Below are 17,500 nucleotides of genomic sequence, written 5' to 3' on the forward strand. Positions count from 1 at the left end.
TGAGGGATAATAGCACTGTTTCTACCCATGATCCTCTCTGTCCACATCCTGGTGTGTGAGTGACTGGTAGGTAGTAAAAGTGTTGGAACTGGTCCAGTAGATCACCAGTAGATCACCTCAGCCAGCAGCCACCAAACGGGCTGCAATGGCTGCAACGTGATCCTTTGGGACAACTGCACCTGATCACAGTAGGTCCACTAAAAGAGCTTGTTTGATCCACTGACAGGCTCAGAGTGTTATTCTAAGTGTGTGACAGCATCATGGAAAGGATCCCTACAGAGAGAGACCTGGAAGATCCTTTTGGTTTAACCACAAACAGCACACACACCAGACTACATTCACTAAAACAGGGATTTTAGAGAACAGGACACAGGAGCTGCTGCTCTGCTGCTGCCTCCATCAGTCAGTGTGTCTGTGTTATTATGTGACTTTGGTGTTTTGAAGGTTTAGCTTGAATCCAACAGTGTGTTGGTGTAACTGTTTGCTGTGTCCTGTTCTCTAAATTCCCTGTTTTAGTGAATGTAGTCTGGTGTGTGTGCTGTTTGTGGTTAAACCAAAAGGATCTTCTAGGTCTCTCTCTGTAGGGATCCTTTCCATGATGCTGTCCGAACATAATAAGATTTGCTTATAAAAGCAGACGGAGAAACACACGGACTCACATCCAGTAAAAGACTCATCCTGTCTCCAACCCTCAGTGGAGCGTTTCCTTATCTCGCTCTGGGTGATCCTCCCCTGACCTTCTCTTCTGGGACATTTTCTACCATCATGTTCAACATTCTTCCCCCCATAATGTTCCTGGTCCATCCTCAGAAATACCTTGAAGTATCATTAAGTATCATTGAAGTATCCCTGCAGCATCTTATCACAGTGACCTTCAGCGCTCTCCCTCCCTCTGAACACCGTCTGAATATTAGGGCCTGAATCAGGCTACTGATTACTGTTCTATCAGTAGAAAACATCCAGTCACTGTATTCCTTCTCCTTCTCCTTCTCCTTCTCCTTCTCCTTCTCCTTCTCCTTCTCCCCTCAGAGACAGAGAGCTGCTGATCAGACTCCACATTCAACACTAATGAACTCTGTCACCTAACGAACGTTTCCACCTCTGTAGCTGCTCGCTGTGTTAATAACCTGCCATGACAACCGCTGCAGGCAGGTCCTGCTCACTGACATCACTGCTGCAGGTCAATAACACCAAACAGTAGAAACACAGTAGAAACAGTAGAAACACACCACCAAACACAGTAGAAACAGTAGAAACACACCACCAAACACAGTAGAAACAGTAGAAACACACCACCAAACACAGTAGAAACAGTGGAAACACACCACCAAACACAGTAGAAACAGTAGAAACACACCACCAAACACAGTAGAAACAGTAGAAACACACCACCAAACACAGTAGAAACACAGTAGAAACAGTAGAAACACACCACCAAACACAGTAGAAACACACCACCAAACACAGTAGAAACAGTAGAAACACACCACCAAACACAGTAGAAACAGTAGAAACACACCACCAAACACAGTAGAAACAGTAGAAACAGTAGAAACACACCACCAAACACAGTAGAAACACACCACCAAACACAGTAGAAACAGTAGAAACACACCACCAAACACAGTAGAAACAGTAGAAACACACCACCAAACACAGTAGAAACAGTAGAAACACACCACCAAACACAGTAGAAACAGTAGAAACACACCACCAAACACAGTGGAAACAGTAGAAACAGTAGAAACAAAAGTGAAACTAGTGGTCACTGGAGGAACTGCAGCTCAAACACTCAAACTTCTTCTTTGGATTCACCTTAAAGTTCAACAACACACCATGACTACAGGAGCACTGACTGACTGACTGACTGACTCACTGACTGACTGACTGACTCACTGACTGACTGACTGACTGACTGACTGACTGACTCACTGACTGACTGACATTAGCCCTCAAGTTAAAAGAGGTAAAAGTGTCAGTGAACTCTGTGGTCGTCCTCAGAGGAGCAGGAAGACAAAAACAAACACTTCCTGGTATAAAAAGGACCCTGATCGTCCTCACCGTTGGGCCCATAGAGGCTGGAGGGCTGGCGAGCCGGCTAACTTCCTGTTAGCCCACTGCTAACTTCCTGTTAGCCCACTGCTAACTGGACTGCTTCCAGACTTTCCAAATGTTTTCGGACTGAATGGATCAAAGATTTAAAGGCGTCTCTTTCACAATAAGAGTCTGTGGCCTTATCCAGTGTAACCATGGTAACCACGAACTGACCGAGTGTTTCCTTTAAGAGGTCCGAACACTAACTGTTCTCTGTCTATCAAACTTGTCTGTAACCGTGGTTACAGCTAATGTTTAATTTTCCCCGCCCGCCTCTCTCTGCCCCTCCCCCCGGCGCTCTGATTGGTTAATCACAGCGTGCTGATCCGGGGGCCGTCTCTGACCTCGTGACGTCAGAGATGAGTCATGTGGAGGCCACAGCAGTCCAGAGCCCCCCCAGGTGGTGGCTCTACAGGGAGCCCCCCCCCACAGGTGAGCGTCGTCTGCTTACCTCAGCCAACCTCACATGTGAGGAGGCGGGGCTTTGTACACCTTTTAGTTTGGCGACTGTTGGTCACCTGGTTTCTTCGTGGCCCGTGGAGCCGGGGGGGGGCCGTCTGGCTGTGGGGGGGCTGTGTTTGGGCTCCGCTGCAGCTGTGTTGATGTTTTGGGGTTTTGCCGGTGTGACGGACGCAGCGGGCTGAAAACACGCCTCCATATTTCAGGTGGGCTCAAGAGCTTTAGACCAGGAGGAGGTTAAGCTGCATAATCTGTCAACAACAGCGACTGAAGCGAGCGCCAAGGTCAGCGCTCACGTCCTCCAGTGTTACCTCCTCTTCTTCTTCTTCTTCTGATCTTTTTACTGCATTCTTCTTCACGTAAACGCTCTTCCACTCCTCCAGCAGCTACACTCACTATTAACTACTACTGATCCATCTGAGTCGCTGCTTCCTGTGTGAGGAGCTCCATCGGGTCTGAACTCTTCCAGCACACGACAATAAAGGGAACTGGAGTGACGCTGCAGCTGCTTTTTCCAAAGAGGATAAAAATGGTTTCAGACGTATGTGTGGAAACAGTGAGGAGGCTTCGGTCCTCTGAGTGAACATTTGGCAGCAGCCGACTCACGACTGAAAGCCGACGCTGGAAAGACACCAGTTGTCAAATTCAAGGGTTTAATCTGATGCAACATCTGGGAGAACCATCAGACTGTGTAGTTTGTTTTTACTCATTCATTCTTAGCTAGTTAGCGTAGTTCCCCAACATCGGTGGTTTCAACAAGACGTGACTTTTTGATCGTTTCAGCAGCAGCAGCTCTCACATCCCATCTTATCCAGACAGTTTCACACCCACACTGAAGCAAACGCAAGAAACCTGTGGTGTCTGAAAGAGGTAAAATTACTGCTTATAATAAATGCAGTTTGGTGGCTACGAAGAGACAGACCTGTAAGATCCTTTCTGTTTAACCAGAAACACCCCCTTCAAAGCCACCAGACTACATTGACAAAAACAAGAATTTTACCTCAGAGAACATAACAGCTGTTGGTCTACTGCAGCGTCACTCGGTCAGCTTGTTTGTGTTATTGTGTGACACAAATATTCTGTTGGATCCAAACTGACCCTTTAAAACACCAAAGTTACATCATGACACCAACAAACTACCTGATGGAGGCAGCAGCAGAGCAGCAGCTCCTGTGTCCTGTTCTCTAAAATCCCTGTTTTAGTGAATGTAGTCTGGTGTGTGTGCTGTTTGTGGTTAAACCAAAAGGATCTTCCAGGTCTCTCTCTGTAGGGATCCTTTCCATGATGCTGTCACACACTTAGAATAACACTCTGAGCCTGTCGGTGGATCAAACAAGCTCTTTTAGTGGAGGAAGGAAAATGTTTTGTTTTGTGTACAGATAAAAAACTCAGAGTTCTTCTGTAAATAAAAGTCTTATCAAGAGACAAAACAGTGCCGTTACAGCCTGTAATGGTTTCACAATATCAGTCAAGTTCATAAAACCCAGTCAGCAGTGATAAAATAATCCCATCTGGTCATTATTAGTTATTGTTTAGTGTTGGCTCTGTATCATTATCAGTATCATGTATCTGCTGAATGCCGATAAGATGCAGCTCTCTGCACACTGTACGGTTTGACTACTTTATATCTTCATCTGTCATTCTGACATGTGCAGATTAAGGTTTGTTTTCTTTTCTCACTCTAACCGACCTGGTGACGTCGATCCTTTGTTTGTGTGCTGTGACTAACTGACGTCCCAGATAGCGTGACCCTTTTATTTCCCGGCAGAATACATGATCATCCCCTGCTGCTTCGTCACGATAACGTCCACTCAGTAGACGTTCGTGGCAAACACTTCATATGGAAAAACAGACACCTCAGTAAAGCTGGTTCTTCTAGTGTGAGACCTGACTTAACTTCACCACACCTGAAACCAGAAAAACCACAGGAACATTTCTCAGGATAAACCTTAAGACAACTTCTGTATTTACTTGGGCCCATTTTTTATATGACAGAGCTTTTTGTTAAAGCGTGAGAACCTTTTTGTTTATCCAGACCTTCATGTTAGGATCCAAACTAACCTTTTAAAACACCAAAGACACACAATAAAACTACCTAACTGACTGATGGAGGCAGCAGCTCTAAAGTCCCTGTTTTAGTGAATGTAGTCTGGTGTGTGTGCTGTTTGTGGTTAAACCAAAAGGATCTTCCAGGTCTCTCTCTGTAGGGATCCTTTCCATGATGCTGTCACACACTTAGAATAACACTCTGAGCCTGTCAGTGGATCAAACGAGCTCTTTTAGTGGACCTACTGTGATCAGGTGCAGTTGTCCCAAAGGATCACGTTGCAGCCATTGCAGCCCGTTTGGTGTCTGCTGGCTGAGGTGATCTACTGGACCAGTTCCAACACTTTTACTACCTACCAGTCACTCACACACCAGGATGTGGACAGATAAGAACCCTGGTTCTCATTTTGAATCAACAGAACCCAATGACCCAAACCGTTGGAGAACTTACTCCCAGAACTCGATGATGGGCGATCGTGCGTCCGCCAGGTCGGCGCAGGTCATGTTGCCGCTGATGGTGGTGTTGGCGAGGCTGCCGTTGCTGCAGTCCTGGTGGCGGAAGATCTCGAGGCAGTTGGCTGTGTTCCATTCGTTGTCGCAGGTGGACCAGGGAAGGGTGGCGTTAAAGGACTTGATCAGGTAGTAGAAGCCCCAGGCCAACACCATGATGTAGTAGGTGTTACAGAAGAACACGATCACCATGGAGGCGTAGCCCAGACCTGAGGAGGAGGAGGAGGAGGAGGAGGAGGAGACATGTTACACCTGAACACACGAAGATGAAGAAGAAAAAACAAAGAGAAGAGGAAGAAGAACATCACCAGTAATAAAGAAAGCCGGACTCAGAGGAAAAATCATGTAACTGCAACAAGGTGACATCTAGAGACCACAGACACACTGTGAAACAGCCTTTATCTCCACTCAAGTTAGCACTGAGCTAACAGGAAGTTAGCACTGAGCTAACAGGAAGTTAGCACTGAGCTAACAGGAAGTTCGACGGGCCCGAGAGTCCTCCATGTTCTATGAGTCCAACGATGAGGAAGATCCGGGTACTTTTACAACAGGAAGTGGAACTTTTTTGGCCTCCTGCTCCGTACGTCCGCGGTGTTTCCACCTTTTCCTGCGGCGCCGTATTTCTACCTAAAGACCTAAACACATTTCCTGTTTTTAGTCCAGTCAGGTTTTGTGAGATTTAATCCGGTTCTAACTGAACTGATCATGTTTTAACTCATTTTAGGATCAAGTGTAAATGATTAATATTCTAATTATAAAACAGCTTCCATAACGCAGTGATTTCTGACTGTTATTTACTTATTGATTGACTGAAGTATTGATCAGCGGTCAGGGCCATGGCTCTTCACTACGTCTGAATGTACTTCTTCAGGCCATAAACTCGAACCTTGAACCTTCATATATTCTGGTGGATCATCAGGTGTTGATGCGTCTTTATAACATGTGACATTTATGTTTCCTCGTGACTTTTGAAGTCACGACTGAAGTCACACCGGGTCAAGACGTCCAATCAGAGCTCAGAGTTCAGCCTGTGACCCTGAACTCCTCGAACCGGTTCGACCACGAGAGCGACGCTCGTGTCACTGGAAACTTCGGGTGTGATGTTCAGATCAGCATCTTTCTGGTTTCCTCACAGGTCGTTCAGCTCAGACAGATATGATATAAAAACACTAAAGGAGCATTACGCAGGCTTCAGGCGCTCTGTTTAGTGTCAGTACATTCACTGGATGTATTAAAGTTATTCACAGCAGACGTGTGATGTCCACCGGTTCTTACTGAACGTTTTGCCGATTGACTGATTGAGACCGTCTGGACCCCCCAGGGAGAAAAACGGGGATCAATCGCTCCAAACTGTCGCTGTTACGTCGGTATTCAAATCGATGGACCTCACTGAACTCCGTCTTATTATTAATCAGCTATCGGTTGTTATCACAGAGCAGCACGGCGAGGTCACGACTATAAATGTTCCGCTGACGGCCCTGAACGCGCTGACCTGAGCCGCACACGTGCTTTCTCACTGTAAAGGTCGATAAAGTTTGTCCTGAATGGCCGCCGTCCTCGGCCAGCCGAACCCGAGAGCTTCTTCTTCTCGGCCTTCAGGCTCCAAACACCGACGAGTAAATCTATCAAACTGTGTGAGACCGTGAAGATGTTAAATATTCATTCAGCTGCTGACGGTCTGTCTAGATCAGAGTCTCTGCGTCCCGTCACAGCTAAAGCGACGACCGTCTGAGGCGCTGGGGGGCTTTCAGGGTCCCTCACTGTCTTCTACTCTCTCTTTGAGTCTCTTCTAACCTGTAAAGATGCAGAGGAAAGGATGCTGCCTGCTGGCTGCTCCTCTGTGTGCCTGAGCAGGTGGAGCTGAAGTTAAAGGTCAGAAGAAGGTCTGTGTGATAAACAGCCGCTAATAAAGAGTCATGTGGTCGCCGTAAAGATCACACACCTGATAACCTCAATCACAGCTAACAGAGATATAAAGGAATGAGGCGGCATTTATCAGGGTGTGTGTGTGTGTGTGTGTGTGTGTGTGTGTGTGTGTGTGTGTGTGTGTGTGTGTGTGTGTGTGTGTGTGTGTGTGTGTGTGTGTGTTGCTGGTAGTTTTCCAGCCGTGTCTGCAGGCACGTACAGCAGCAGGATCACAGATTATCACCTCCAGATAAACCTGGACGGAGGGCTAAACCTCTGTGTGTGTTTGCAGACTGACGTGTCCACTCAAACTCACCTAAACTGCTTACTGCATGGATTTACTGTATGCCTGTTGCCTCGGCAACGTGATCTAAAGCGGGGATGTCGAGGAGGTCCACGCCGGTTATTTGAATCCCTGAGAACATGAAATGTGAGTGGACACACACTACCTGAGCTACAGAGACACAAAGATGAAGTGTCCTGATGACACAGACGATCCAAGCGCTCATTATTTCAGTAGGAATGTGTCCGGTCGGCAACAGCCGGAGAATAAAGTCTAGATCCCGATCCTGAAAACACTCTTCTAATAAAACATCATCGTCCACCAACACCTTCACAACTCTGAGGTTTACAGCAGGACCTTTGTGGCGGACTGCACCTTTAAAGAGAGGAGCGATGTTCCACACGTTGATGCTGCCGGCCTTCATGAACTGACCCAGAGCGATCTCCAGGAAGAAGATGGGGATTCCTCCGACGAAGACGATCAGCAGGTAGGGGATGAGGAAGACGCCTGCAGGAGGACACAGAGACGCTTTAAAGGACCAGTTCACACTTTTTAAAGTCCCTCTGACCGCACTCACAGACCCAGACACAGCTATTAGCACACACCAGACTCCATTCACAAAAACAGTGTTTTTACACAGACCACTGTCTCAGTCAGTGTGTTAGTCAGTGTGTCAGTGTGTAGTGGAGGTCTATAGTGTGTGTGTGTTAGTTAGTCAGTGTGTTAGTGTGTAGTGGAGGTCTATAGTGTGTGTGTGTGTGTTAGTCAGTGTGTCAGTGTGTAGTGGAGGTCTATAGTGTGTGTGTGTGTGTGTGTTAGTTAGTCAGTGTGTCAGTGTGTAGTGGAGGTCTATAGTGTGTGTGTGTGTGTGTTAGTTAGTCAGTGTGTTAGTGTGTAGTGGAGGTCTATAGTGTGTGTGTGTGTGTTAGTTAGTCAGTGTGTTAGTGTGTAGTGGAGGTCTATAGTGTGTGTGTGCTAGTTAGTCAGTGTGTTAGTGTGTAGTGGAGGTCTATAGTGTGTGTGTGTGTGTGTTAGTTAGTCAGTGTGTTAGTGTGTAGTGGAGGTCTATAGTGTGTGTGTGTGTGTTAGTCAGTGTGTCAGTGTGTAGTGGAGGTCTATAGTGTGTGTGTGTTAGTTAGTCAGTGTGTTAGTGTGTAGTGGAGGTCTATAGTGTGTGTGTGTGTTAGTTAGTCAGTGTGTTAGTGTGTAGTGGAGGTCTATAGTGTGTGTGTGTGTGTTAGTCAGTGTGTCAGTGTGTAGTGGAGGTCTATAGTGTGTGTGTGTGTTAGTCAGTGTGTCAGTGTGTAGTGGAGGTCTATAGTGTGTGTGTGTGTGTTAGTCAGTGTGTTAGTGTGTAGTGGAGGTCTATAGTGTGTGTGTGTTAGTTAGTCAGTGTGTTAGTGTGTAGTGGAGGTCTATAGTGTGTGTGTGTTAGTTAGTCAGTGTGTCAGTGTGTAGTGGAGGTCTATAGTGTGTGTGTGTTAGTTAGTCAGTGTGTCAGTGTGTAGTGGAGGTCTATAGTGTGTGTGTGTGTTAGTCAGTGTGTCAGTGTGTAGTGGAGGTCTATAGTGTGTGTGTGTGTTAGTCAGTGTGTCAGTGTGTAGTGGAGGTCTATAGTGTGTGTGTGTGTGTGTTAGTCAGTGTGTTAGTGTGTAGTGGAGGTCTATAGTGTGTGTGTGTTAGTTAGTCAGTGTGTCAGTGTGTAGTGGAGGTCTATAGTGTGTGTGTTAGTTAGTCAGTGTGTTAGTGTGTAGTGGAGGTCTATAGTGTGTGTGTGTGTTAGTCAGTGTGTCAGTGTGTAGTGGAGGTCTATAGTGTGTGTGTGTTAGTTAGTCAGTGTGTTAGTGTGTAGTGGAGGTCTATAGTGTGTGTGTGTTAGTTAGTCAGTGTGTTAGTGTGTAGTGGAGGTCTATAGTGTGTGTGTGTTAGTTAGTCAGTGTGTTAGTGTGTAGTGGAGGTCTATAGTGTGTGTGTGTTAGTTAGTCAGTGTGTTAGTGTGTAGTGGAGGTCTATAGTGTGTGTGTGTTAGTTAGTCAGTGTGTTAGTGTGTAGTGGAGGTCTATAGTGTGTGTGTGTGTTAGTCAGTGTGTCAGTGTGTAGTGGAGGTCTATAGTGTGTGTGTTAGTTAGTCAGTGTGTCAGTGTGTAGTGGAGGTCTATAGTGTGTGTGTGTTAGTTAGTCAGTGTGTTAGTGTGTAGTGGAGGTCTATAGTGTGTGTGTTAGTTAGTCAGTGTGTCAGTGTGTAGTGGAGGTCTATAGTGTGTGTGTGTTAGTTAGTCAGTGTGTCAGTGTGTAGTGGAGGTCTATAGTGTGTGTGTGTTAGTTAGTCAGTGTGTTAGTGTGTAGTGGAGGTCTATAGTGTGTGTGTGTTAGTTAGTCAGTGTGTTAGTGTGTAGTGGAGGTCTATAGTGTGTGTGTGTGTTAGTCAGTGTGTCAGTGTGTAGTGGAGGTCTATAGTGTGTGTGTGTTAGTTAGTCAGTGTGTTAGTGTGTAGTGGAGGTCTATAGTGTGTGTGTGTTAGTTAGTCAGTGTGTCAGTGTGTAGTGGAGGTCTATAGTGTGTGTGTGTGTTAGTCAGTGTGTCAGTGTGTAGTGGAGGTCTATAGTGTGTGTGTGTGTTAGTCAGTGTGTTACACACATAGATATCTATGAGACACAGAAGCACTAACAGATTTATAAGCATTCAGAGAAATCAAATACTAATTTCACAGAGTTAGAGGCTCATTAATGAGGTGACGGCAGCTTTAAAAACAATAATGGAGTCATTATATGTGATGGAAAACATCCGCCCGTCTCCCCAGATCACATTTGATCTGATAAATGTGTGTAACCACAGAGTGTGATATGAAAATACTGAAAACTCATTTCTCTGACTCACACTCAGCTCAACACAATAGATTAATGACACGTGTTTTCTGAGGGGAAAGAATCGTGAATCTATAACCTGATCAATGATGAAAGCAGCAGCGCTTGTCGTCAATAAAGTGAAGCGTTAATAAACAGCGGGATGGTCCTTTAATAAGTCAGAGCGTAATTTGGGTCTCATGTTTATTTCAGAGGTTTATGTAACCGAGGAGGAAGTGACTCTTCATCCCTCCGTCCTCTCTCAGGATGAATGAAGAGTCTCACTCCTCTTCGTCGTCTCTGCTCCTCGTTGTTCAGCGAAAGAACAAAAGGATGAAAGACGCTTCAAATGTTTGGAGGTCAGAATGAACTGAAGACTGTATCATGTTCAGGGGAAACTCTCTGTCCTCATCCTGGTGTGTGAGTGACTGGTAGGTAGTAAAAGTGTTGGAACTGGTCCAGTAGATCACCTCAGCCAGCAGACACCAAACGGGCTGCAATGGCTGCAACGTGATCCTTTGGGACAACTGCACCTGATCACAGTAGGTCCACTAAAAGAGCTTGTGTGATCCACTGACAGGCTCAGAGTGTTATTCTAAGTGTGTGACAGCATCATGGAAAGGATCCCTACAGAGAGAGACCTGGAAGATCCTTTTGGTTTAACCACAAACAGCACACACACCAGACTACATTCACTAAAACAGGGATTTAAGAGCTGCTGGTGTTAATCGCTCTCTTTGTTTGTGTTTGTGTGACTTAGTCAGTTTGGGTGTGAGCTACTTCAGATCAGCCCGTTTGGTGGCTGCTGGCTGAGGTGATCTACTGGACCAGTTCCAACACTTTTACTACCTACCAGACACTCAGACAGCAGGAAGTGGACAGAGAGGATCATGGGTAGAAACAGTGTTGTTAATAAATGGTTAAATAAAGCTGCTTTCTGATGATGAATCAGACACAAACACTTCTGATGGGAAAGAATCTCTTTTATGAATGAGTGAAGAAATGAATGAACTCGTCTTCCTCTCCTCCACCGTGACGGACATGAATGAACAATTAGTAATGCTTCCCCCCCCCCCCCCTCTCTCTCTCTCTCGTTGGTATTTTAATTGGTGTGATGGACACCCCCCCCCCCCCCCCCAGCAGGGGGTAACTGGGTTACAGAGCCACCAGCAGCTGGTATGAATGGAATCAAACTGGAATGATACTGGGACAGAGAGTCGGGGGGAGGGGTGACCGTTACATAACGGCGGCCGCCATGACACGCTGAGCTCTTATACAACAGGAGCCAGAGAGCCTCCACCACCACGGCCATGACACCTGCTCACCTGTAAAGGGAGCTTTCACCACGTTTCACCTGTCGTCCACTGAAGCTGCTGAGCTGACAGCGGCCTACATGTACCACAATGCATTGCAACCTTCTGACGCTCTCTCAGGGTTCCTGCTGCAGTCCTCCAATCAGCTTCATCTCCCCCCAGGAGAGTTTCTCCTGCTGATCGGTGTTCCTGCTCAGATTTAGCTGGTTTGATCCACAGACTGATACCGACCAATCAGAGGACGCTTCTTTACAGACTGATACCGACCAATCAGAGGACGCTTCTTTACAGACTGATACCGACCAATCAGAGGACGCTTCTTTATAGACTGATACCGACCAATCAGAGGACGCTTCTTTACAGACTGATACCGACCAATCAGAGGACGCTTCTTTATACAGACTGATACCGACCAATCAGAGGACGCTTCTTTATAGACTGATACCGACCAATCAGAGGACGCTTCTTTATACAGACTGATACCGACCAATCAGAGGACGCTTCTTTATACAGACTGATACCGACCAATCAGAGGACGCTTCTTTACAGACTGATACCGACCAATCAGAGGACGCTTCTTTATACAGACTGATACCGACCAATCAGAGGACGCTTCTTTACAGACTGATACCGACCAATCAGAGGACGCTTCTTTACAGACTGATACCGACCAATCAGAGGACGCTTCTTTACAGACTGATACCGACCAATCAGAGGACGCTTCTTTACACAGACTGATACCGACCAATCAGAGGACGCTTCTTTACAGACTGATACCGACCAATCAGAGGACGCGACACTAATTTCATCCAAACTTTAACCTTCCTCATCCTCCGTGTGGGGGATTTGTGTTGTGTCCCCAAAATGAAGGTGAGTCCCAACAATGTCCCCACAGCACAAGTAACACACACACACACACACAGCTGCTGATGATCTATGAGACACAGGAACACGCCCACAGGCTGACTGATGGCACCGTCACCGATGCAATAAAAGCGCATGTTAGTGTTAGCCCGCTGCTGCCCTGACACACACACACACACACACACACACACACACACTGTGTTCTGGTTAGCCTAGCGTAACACACGAGCTGCTGGTGAGTCACAACTGCAGAGAGAGAGAGAGAGAGAGACAGGGAGAGAGAGAGAGACAGAGAGAGAGAGACAGAGAGAGAGAGACAGAGAGAGAGAGACAGAGAGAGAGAGACGGGGGGAGGGGGCAGCCATGATGGTGGTTCAATAACCCCCCAACACACACACACACACACACACACACACACAGTCAGAGCTAAGTGGTGTAATGCTGTTAGCTCGTCAGTAACTCAGTGTTGATGGGATTACAGAGTAGTACGGCCTCCTCACAGTCAGCACCACACTGACACACAGCAGAGGCTCCATCCTTTATTCAAAACACACAACTTTATTAAACACACACACACACACACACACGCACACACAGCGTCCTCATGGACGTGCCAACATCCAAACATACCCAGATATTTCATCAATCATCTGATTATGAAACTGAATCTTTCATAAAGGCTCAGTCTGTGCTTTGAATGTTTCACTGCAGAGCGTCAGTGACGGTCCAGTGATCAGCCGTACGCTCGGCGGTCTGACTACCAATCAGGTTCACGTCTGCCACCACTAATCTACCAGAGTGTCTCTTCTTCTCGGCGCTCGTATCGCCACCATGACTACAGAGAAATGACCGATCGGGGGGTCGGTAGAAATGAACTGATGACGATAACGACTGATCGCAGCTGCTTCACTTGTTACCAATCTAGTAAATCAGAGTTTATCCTTTAAGTGACAGAATCAGGACAGGACGGGCAAACACACCAGCACCAGGTGAGACGGGGGGGGACACCTGGGAGCAGGTGAGACAGGTGAGACAGGTGAGACGTCACCCTGCACTGAGTGGTGTCAGCTAACATGTCGGTCACATGGTCCGTTCACAGATGAAAGTGAGACAGAAACAGGAACTGAGCCGCTGCTGCAGTTAGCCCGCTAAGCTGCAGCGCTACAGTTAGCTAGCTAAGCTGGCTAATCCGGGGTAAGTCAGTGGGCTAAGCACTGACAGGCTGACGGGCTAATGACAGAGCACGAGCTTCCTCATCACCATCTCTGGTGGGGGGTTACTTCACTGACCAGTCATCAGTGACTGATCCGTTCTGTGGACAGACTCTACATGAGCATTCAGGAGGAACCGATCACTTCATTGATCCTCTGATGATCCCTGTAGCGCCTCCATCAGGTCAAAGTGTCCGACTCTTTGGTTTATGACCAAACGCCTGCAGAGGCCTCGGGTGGACGCCACGTTTACTGAGGCTAACACATGCTAACACGTGCTAACACGTGCTAACACACGATGAAATGTTTTATATGCTAAACAGCTACATGTTAGCATCGTTACTGTGAGCATGTTAGCATGCTGCTGTTAGCGATTAGCTCAAAGCTCAAAGCCTGCAGGGCTGAGATACTTTAATAGCCCTCACAGCGCTGCTTCAGCATTAGAGTATCGACGAATGCCCCATCAGCACCGGCATGCTCGGTCCAACATCTGATAGTGCTGGTGACTGGCTGACTTAAGCCTTGAGGTTGAGCTGCTAACCCCCATTAGCTCAGTTAGCTCCGTTAGCTCCGTTAGCTCCGTTAGCTCTGTTAGCTCCGTTAGCTCCGTTAGCTCTGTTAGCTCCGTTAGCTCCGTTAGCTCCGCGGCAGCAGTGGCTCAGGGGGTAAAACAGTCATGTGATCACCCTGATGTTCTCACACTGCCCATAAATAATAAAAAGATTATTAAAATCAAAGACGTATTGGCTGATTGATCAGGTCCAGACAGATCATTAATGGTTGAACGATGCAAACTGATTTTAATCAAAGTGAAAGAGTGAAATTAGAAGAACAGATTTAAACCAACCAGAAGAGGCCGTCGGAGCAGAAAGTGAGTTTTACTTGATGCTTTAAAATAAATCAGACTGACGTCATCACAGCGAATCAGATCTCAAAATAAAGTCAAACTGATTAACGTTGGACTGGATTTGGAGTTTGGATGTTTTACAGCCACGTCCCTGTGTTCAGTATCTGGACCGAGCTGTTTATCAAGACAAGGAAAAGGTGAAAAGGATCTTCTTTAGAAAACACCACATAATCCATTTACACTGAAAACACCACTAGATTCTGACTTTAAATGCCAGAGGACTCCACCTGGTCACGGTGACTCACTCCGTCTCCTGGACTGCAGGTAACATATTTGGCTCGCCTCCACCTGGTCTGCCGCCAGCTGACCCGGGACCAGCGGGGCACCGTCCATTGTGCCGGATCCAACCAGCTTTAATTAAGATTCAAAGATTTATTTGTCACGTACACACTGACACACACAGCACAGCGTGCAGTGAAAGGCCCCACAGTTACTTTTAACACCTGCATCTGATTTATGTTAAGAAATAATTCAGATTTTGATTCTTTGATTAGACCAGCAGCTCTTAAATCCCTGTTTTAGTGAATGTAGTCTGGTGTGTGTGCTGTTTGTGGTTAAACCAAAAGGATCTTCCAGGTCTCTCTCTGTAGGGATCCTTTCCATGATGCTGTCACACACTTAGAATAACACTCTGAGCCTGTCAGTGGATCAAACAAGATCTTTTAGTGGACCAGTTCCAACACTTAGACACCAAACTTTGTCCATGCAGGGCGCGGTTTGAAAAGTTAGCCTTTAAAGTCGTCCAGCTCTCTGTCTGCCAAAAGCTAACTTAGCTTAGCCAGGTTTAGCCTCCCCTGGCAGCCGGCTGCAGGTCGACTGGCCCACATACCTGGACAGAAAGAATGAGTCACCTGTGCCGAACATGACTCGGCACCTCGCCGCCGGGGTCAACGCACTCCAGCCGAAGCCTTCTTATCATCATCATCATCATCAGGCATTAAATGATTATGTGATCTAAATCAAGGTTTATATAACCTGAGTGAAAAACTTTGGACTGCTCACCTGGAGCAGGCTCACCTGGAGCAGGCTCAGCTGGAGCAGGCTCACCTGGAGCAGGCTCAGCTGGAGCAGGCTCAGCTGGAGCAGGCTCACCTGGAGCAGGCTCAGCTGGAGCAGGCTCAGCTGGAGCAGGCTCACCTGGAGCAGGCTCAGCTGGAGCAGGCTCACCTGGAGCAGGCTCAGCTGGAGCAGGCTCAGCACGGAGGGAGTGTCTGCAGAGTAACCAGCGCTCGGCCGGAGCAGCACGAGGCTTCCTGCCATGTTAGTGACCGAAGACACCGAGTCATGACGAAGAGTCTGACGGGACGGAGACGATGACACAGCAAAAACATTTAACTAGTCACTGCGCTGATGATGAGAACGGGGAGCAGAGCTGCTATTCTCTTCATGATCCATTCAGACCCAGCGGGATCCATTCATTTGTTACGATCAGTTCTGAGGTTGAGGTCTGTCTAATAACCCCCCAGAAATAATGAGAATCTGCAGGTTTCCATTAAATCTAAATATTATAATAATAATCATCATCATCATCATCATCATCATCAGCCGAGTGGTTTATCATCAGGAGAGTCCTGAGATCACAACATCCATCAATTAAATATCAGTTATGTTCTGATCTCCATGAACAGATCCACTGGGTCCAATGAGAACTGTAAGGAGTCAACCTGAGTCCACATTGGACAAACAGACTTTTCTGCTCAGATCATTTCATCATTTAAACCAGACTGGGATCTTTTTAAACCAGACTGGGATCATTTAAAACTAGACTGGGATCTTTTTAAACCAGACTGGGATCATTTAAACCAGACTGGGATCATTTAAACTAGACTGGGATCATTTACACTAGACTGGGATCTTTTTAAACTAGACTGGGATCACTTAAGCCAGACTGGGATCATTTAAACTAGAGTGGGATCTTTTAAAACTAGACTGGGATCATTTAAACCAGACTGGGATCTTTTTAAACTAGACTGGGATTCCTGCTCTTCACTGAGCTATAAACACTATAAAAAGTGATCAACCTCATGTGTCTGATTCAGGGAACAATTCAAACTGGATCTAAACTTTATTCTAAAGTCTCATTGGTCCACAGGAGTGTCGCCCAGACTTTTATTCTGAGGACCCACTTTTTAAAGATCGGGTGTGATCTAGGAACACATTAGAGATCTACGTCTGACGATTCACACCTGTTCCTCTCAGTAACGGTCTGGAGGAGGAGGAGGAGGAGGAGGAGGAGGAGGAGGAGCAGTGAGGTCCGTCAACAGGATTAAAAGATTACAGGCCACTCCTGTTAATCTCTCGTCCACGTGGTGAGAGGGATGATGATGTCACACTTGGCAGCCAATCGTCTCTCTCTCACACACACACACACACACACACACACACACACACACACACACACACACACACACACACACACACACACACACACCCCTCAGACCCCAACTGTAAGTCTGAGCAGGACCACTGACCTTTGACCCCGAGCCAGGCTTTGTTACCATGGAGACCAATGAGAGAGCCCGTCTGACGGGGACACACCTGATCACCTCCGATTGGATCGATCAGGCGGATCAATACTGTGGTGAAACAGCACACATCTCCCAGCAACCAGGGAGCTTCTCCAGGACCCTCTGGAACCACTGGAACCCCCCAGGACTCCTGGAACCCCACAGGACTCCTGGAACCCCACAGGACTCCTGGAACCTCGACAAGACTCAAAGACCTTATTGATCGTATTGTTATCTGGATCCTGCTCTCTGATTGGCTGCTAAACCTCTCTCACAAAACAAAGCGCAGGTAACCATGGCGACAGCTGACCGACCATTTATCCAATCAGGATGGAGAATTAAGTCACATGACCTGCAAACATGAAGTCAGGGCAGCGAGTACGGCAAGCAGGAAGAGCTGAAGAGAGTTTAAAGGAACGACTTTAAGGAAACAGAGAAAAAAGAGGATGAGATGAGAGACATGACGAAGAGGAGCAGTGATGAAGACGAGCTGTGATGAAGAGGAGCAGTGATGAAGAGGAGCTGTGATGAAGACGAGCTGTGATGAAGAGGAGCAGT

General features: G+C 46.9%; 1 protein-coding gene across 1 annotated transcript in view; it reads right to left on the reverse strand.

Moving 5' to 3' along the window:
• Positions 1–17,500, reverse strand: part of slc6a8 (solute carrier family 6 member 8) — a 33,846-nt gene that overhangs the window by 12,447 nt on the left and 3,899 nt on the right. The window contains exons 2-3 of the mRNA XM_070838853.1: positions 7,673–7,804; positions 5,051–5,318 (exon numbers count right to left, since the gene is read on the reverse strand). Coding sequence (XP_070694954.1) covers positions 5,051–5,318; positions 7,673–7,804 — 400 coding nt within the window. The remainder of the gene's footprint in view (positions 1–5,050; positions 5,319–7,672; positions 7,805–17,500) is intronic.

This window comes from Pempheris klunzingeri, chromosome 11 (assembly GCF_042242105.1).
Source record: "Pempheris klunzingeri isolate RE-2024b chromosome 11, fPemKlu1.hap1, whole genome shotgun sequence".
Classification (NCBI taxonomy): Eukaryota; Metazoa; Chordata; class Actinopteri; order Acropomatiformes; family Pempheridae; genus Pempheris; species Pempheris klunzingeri.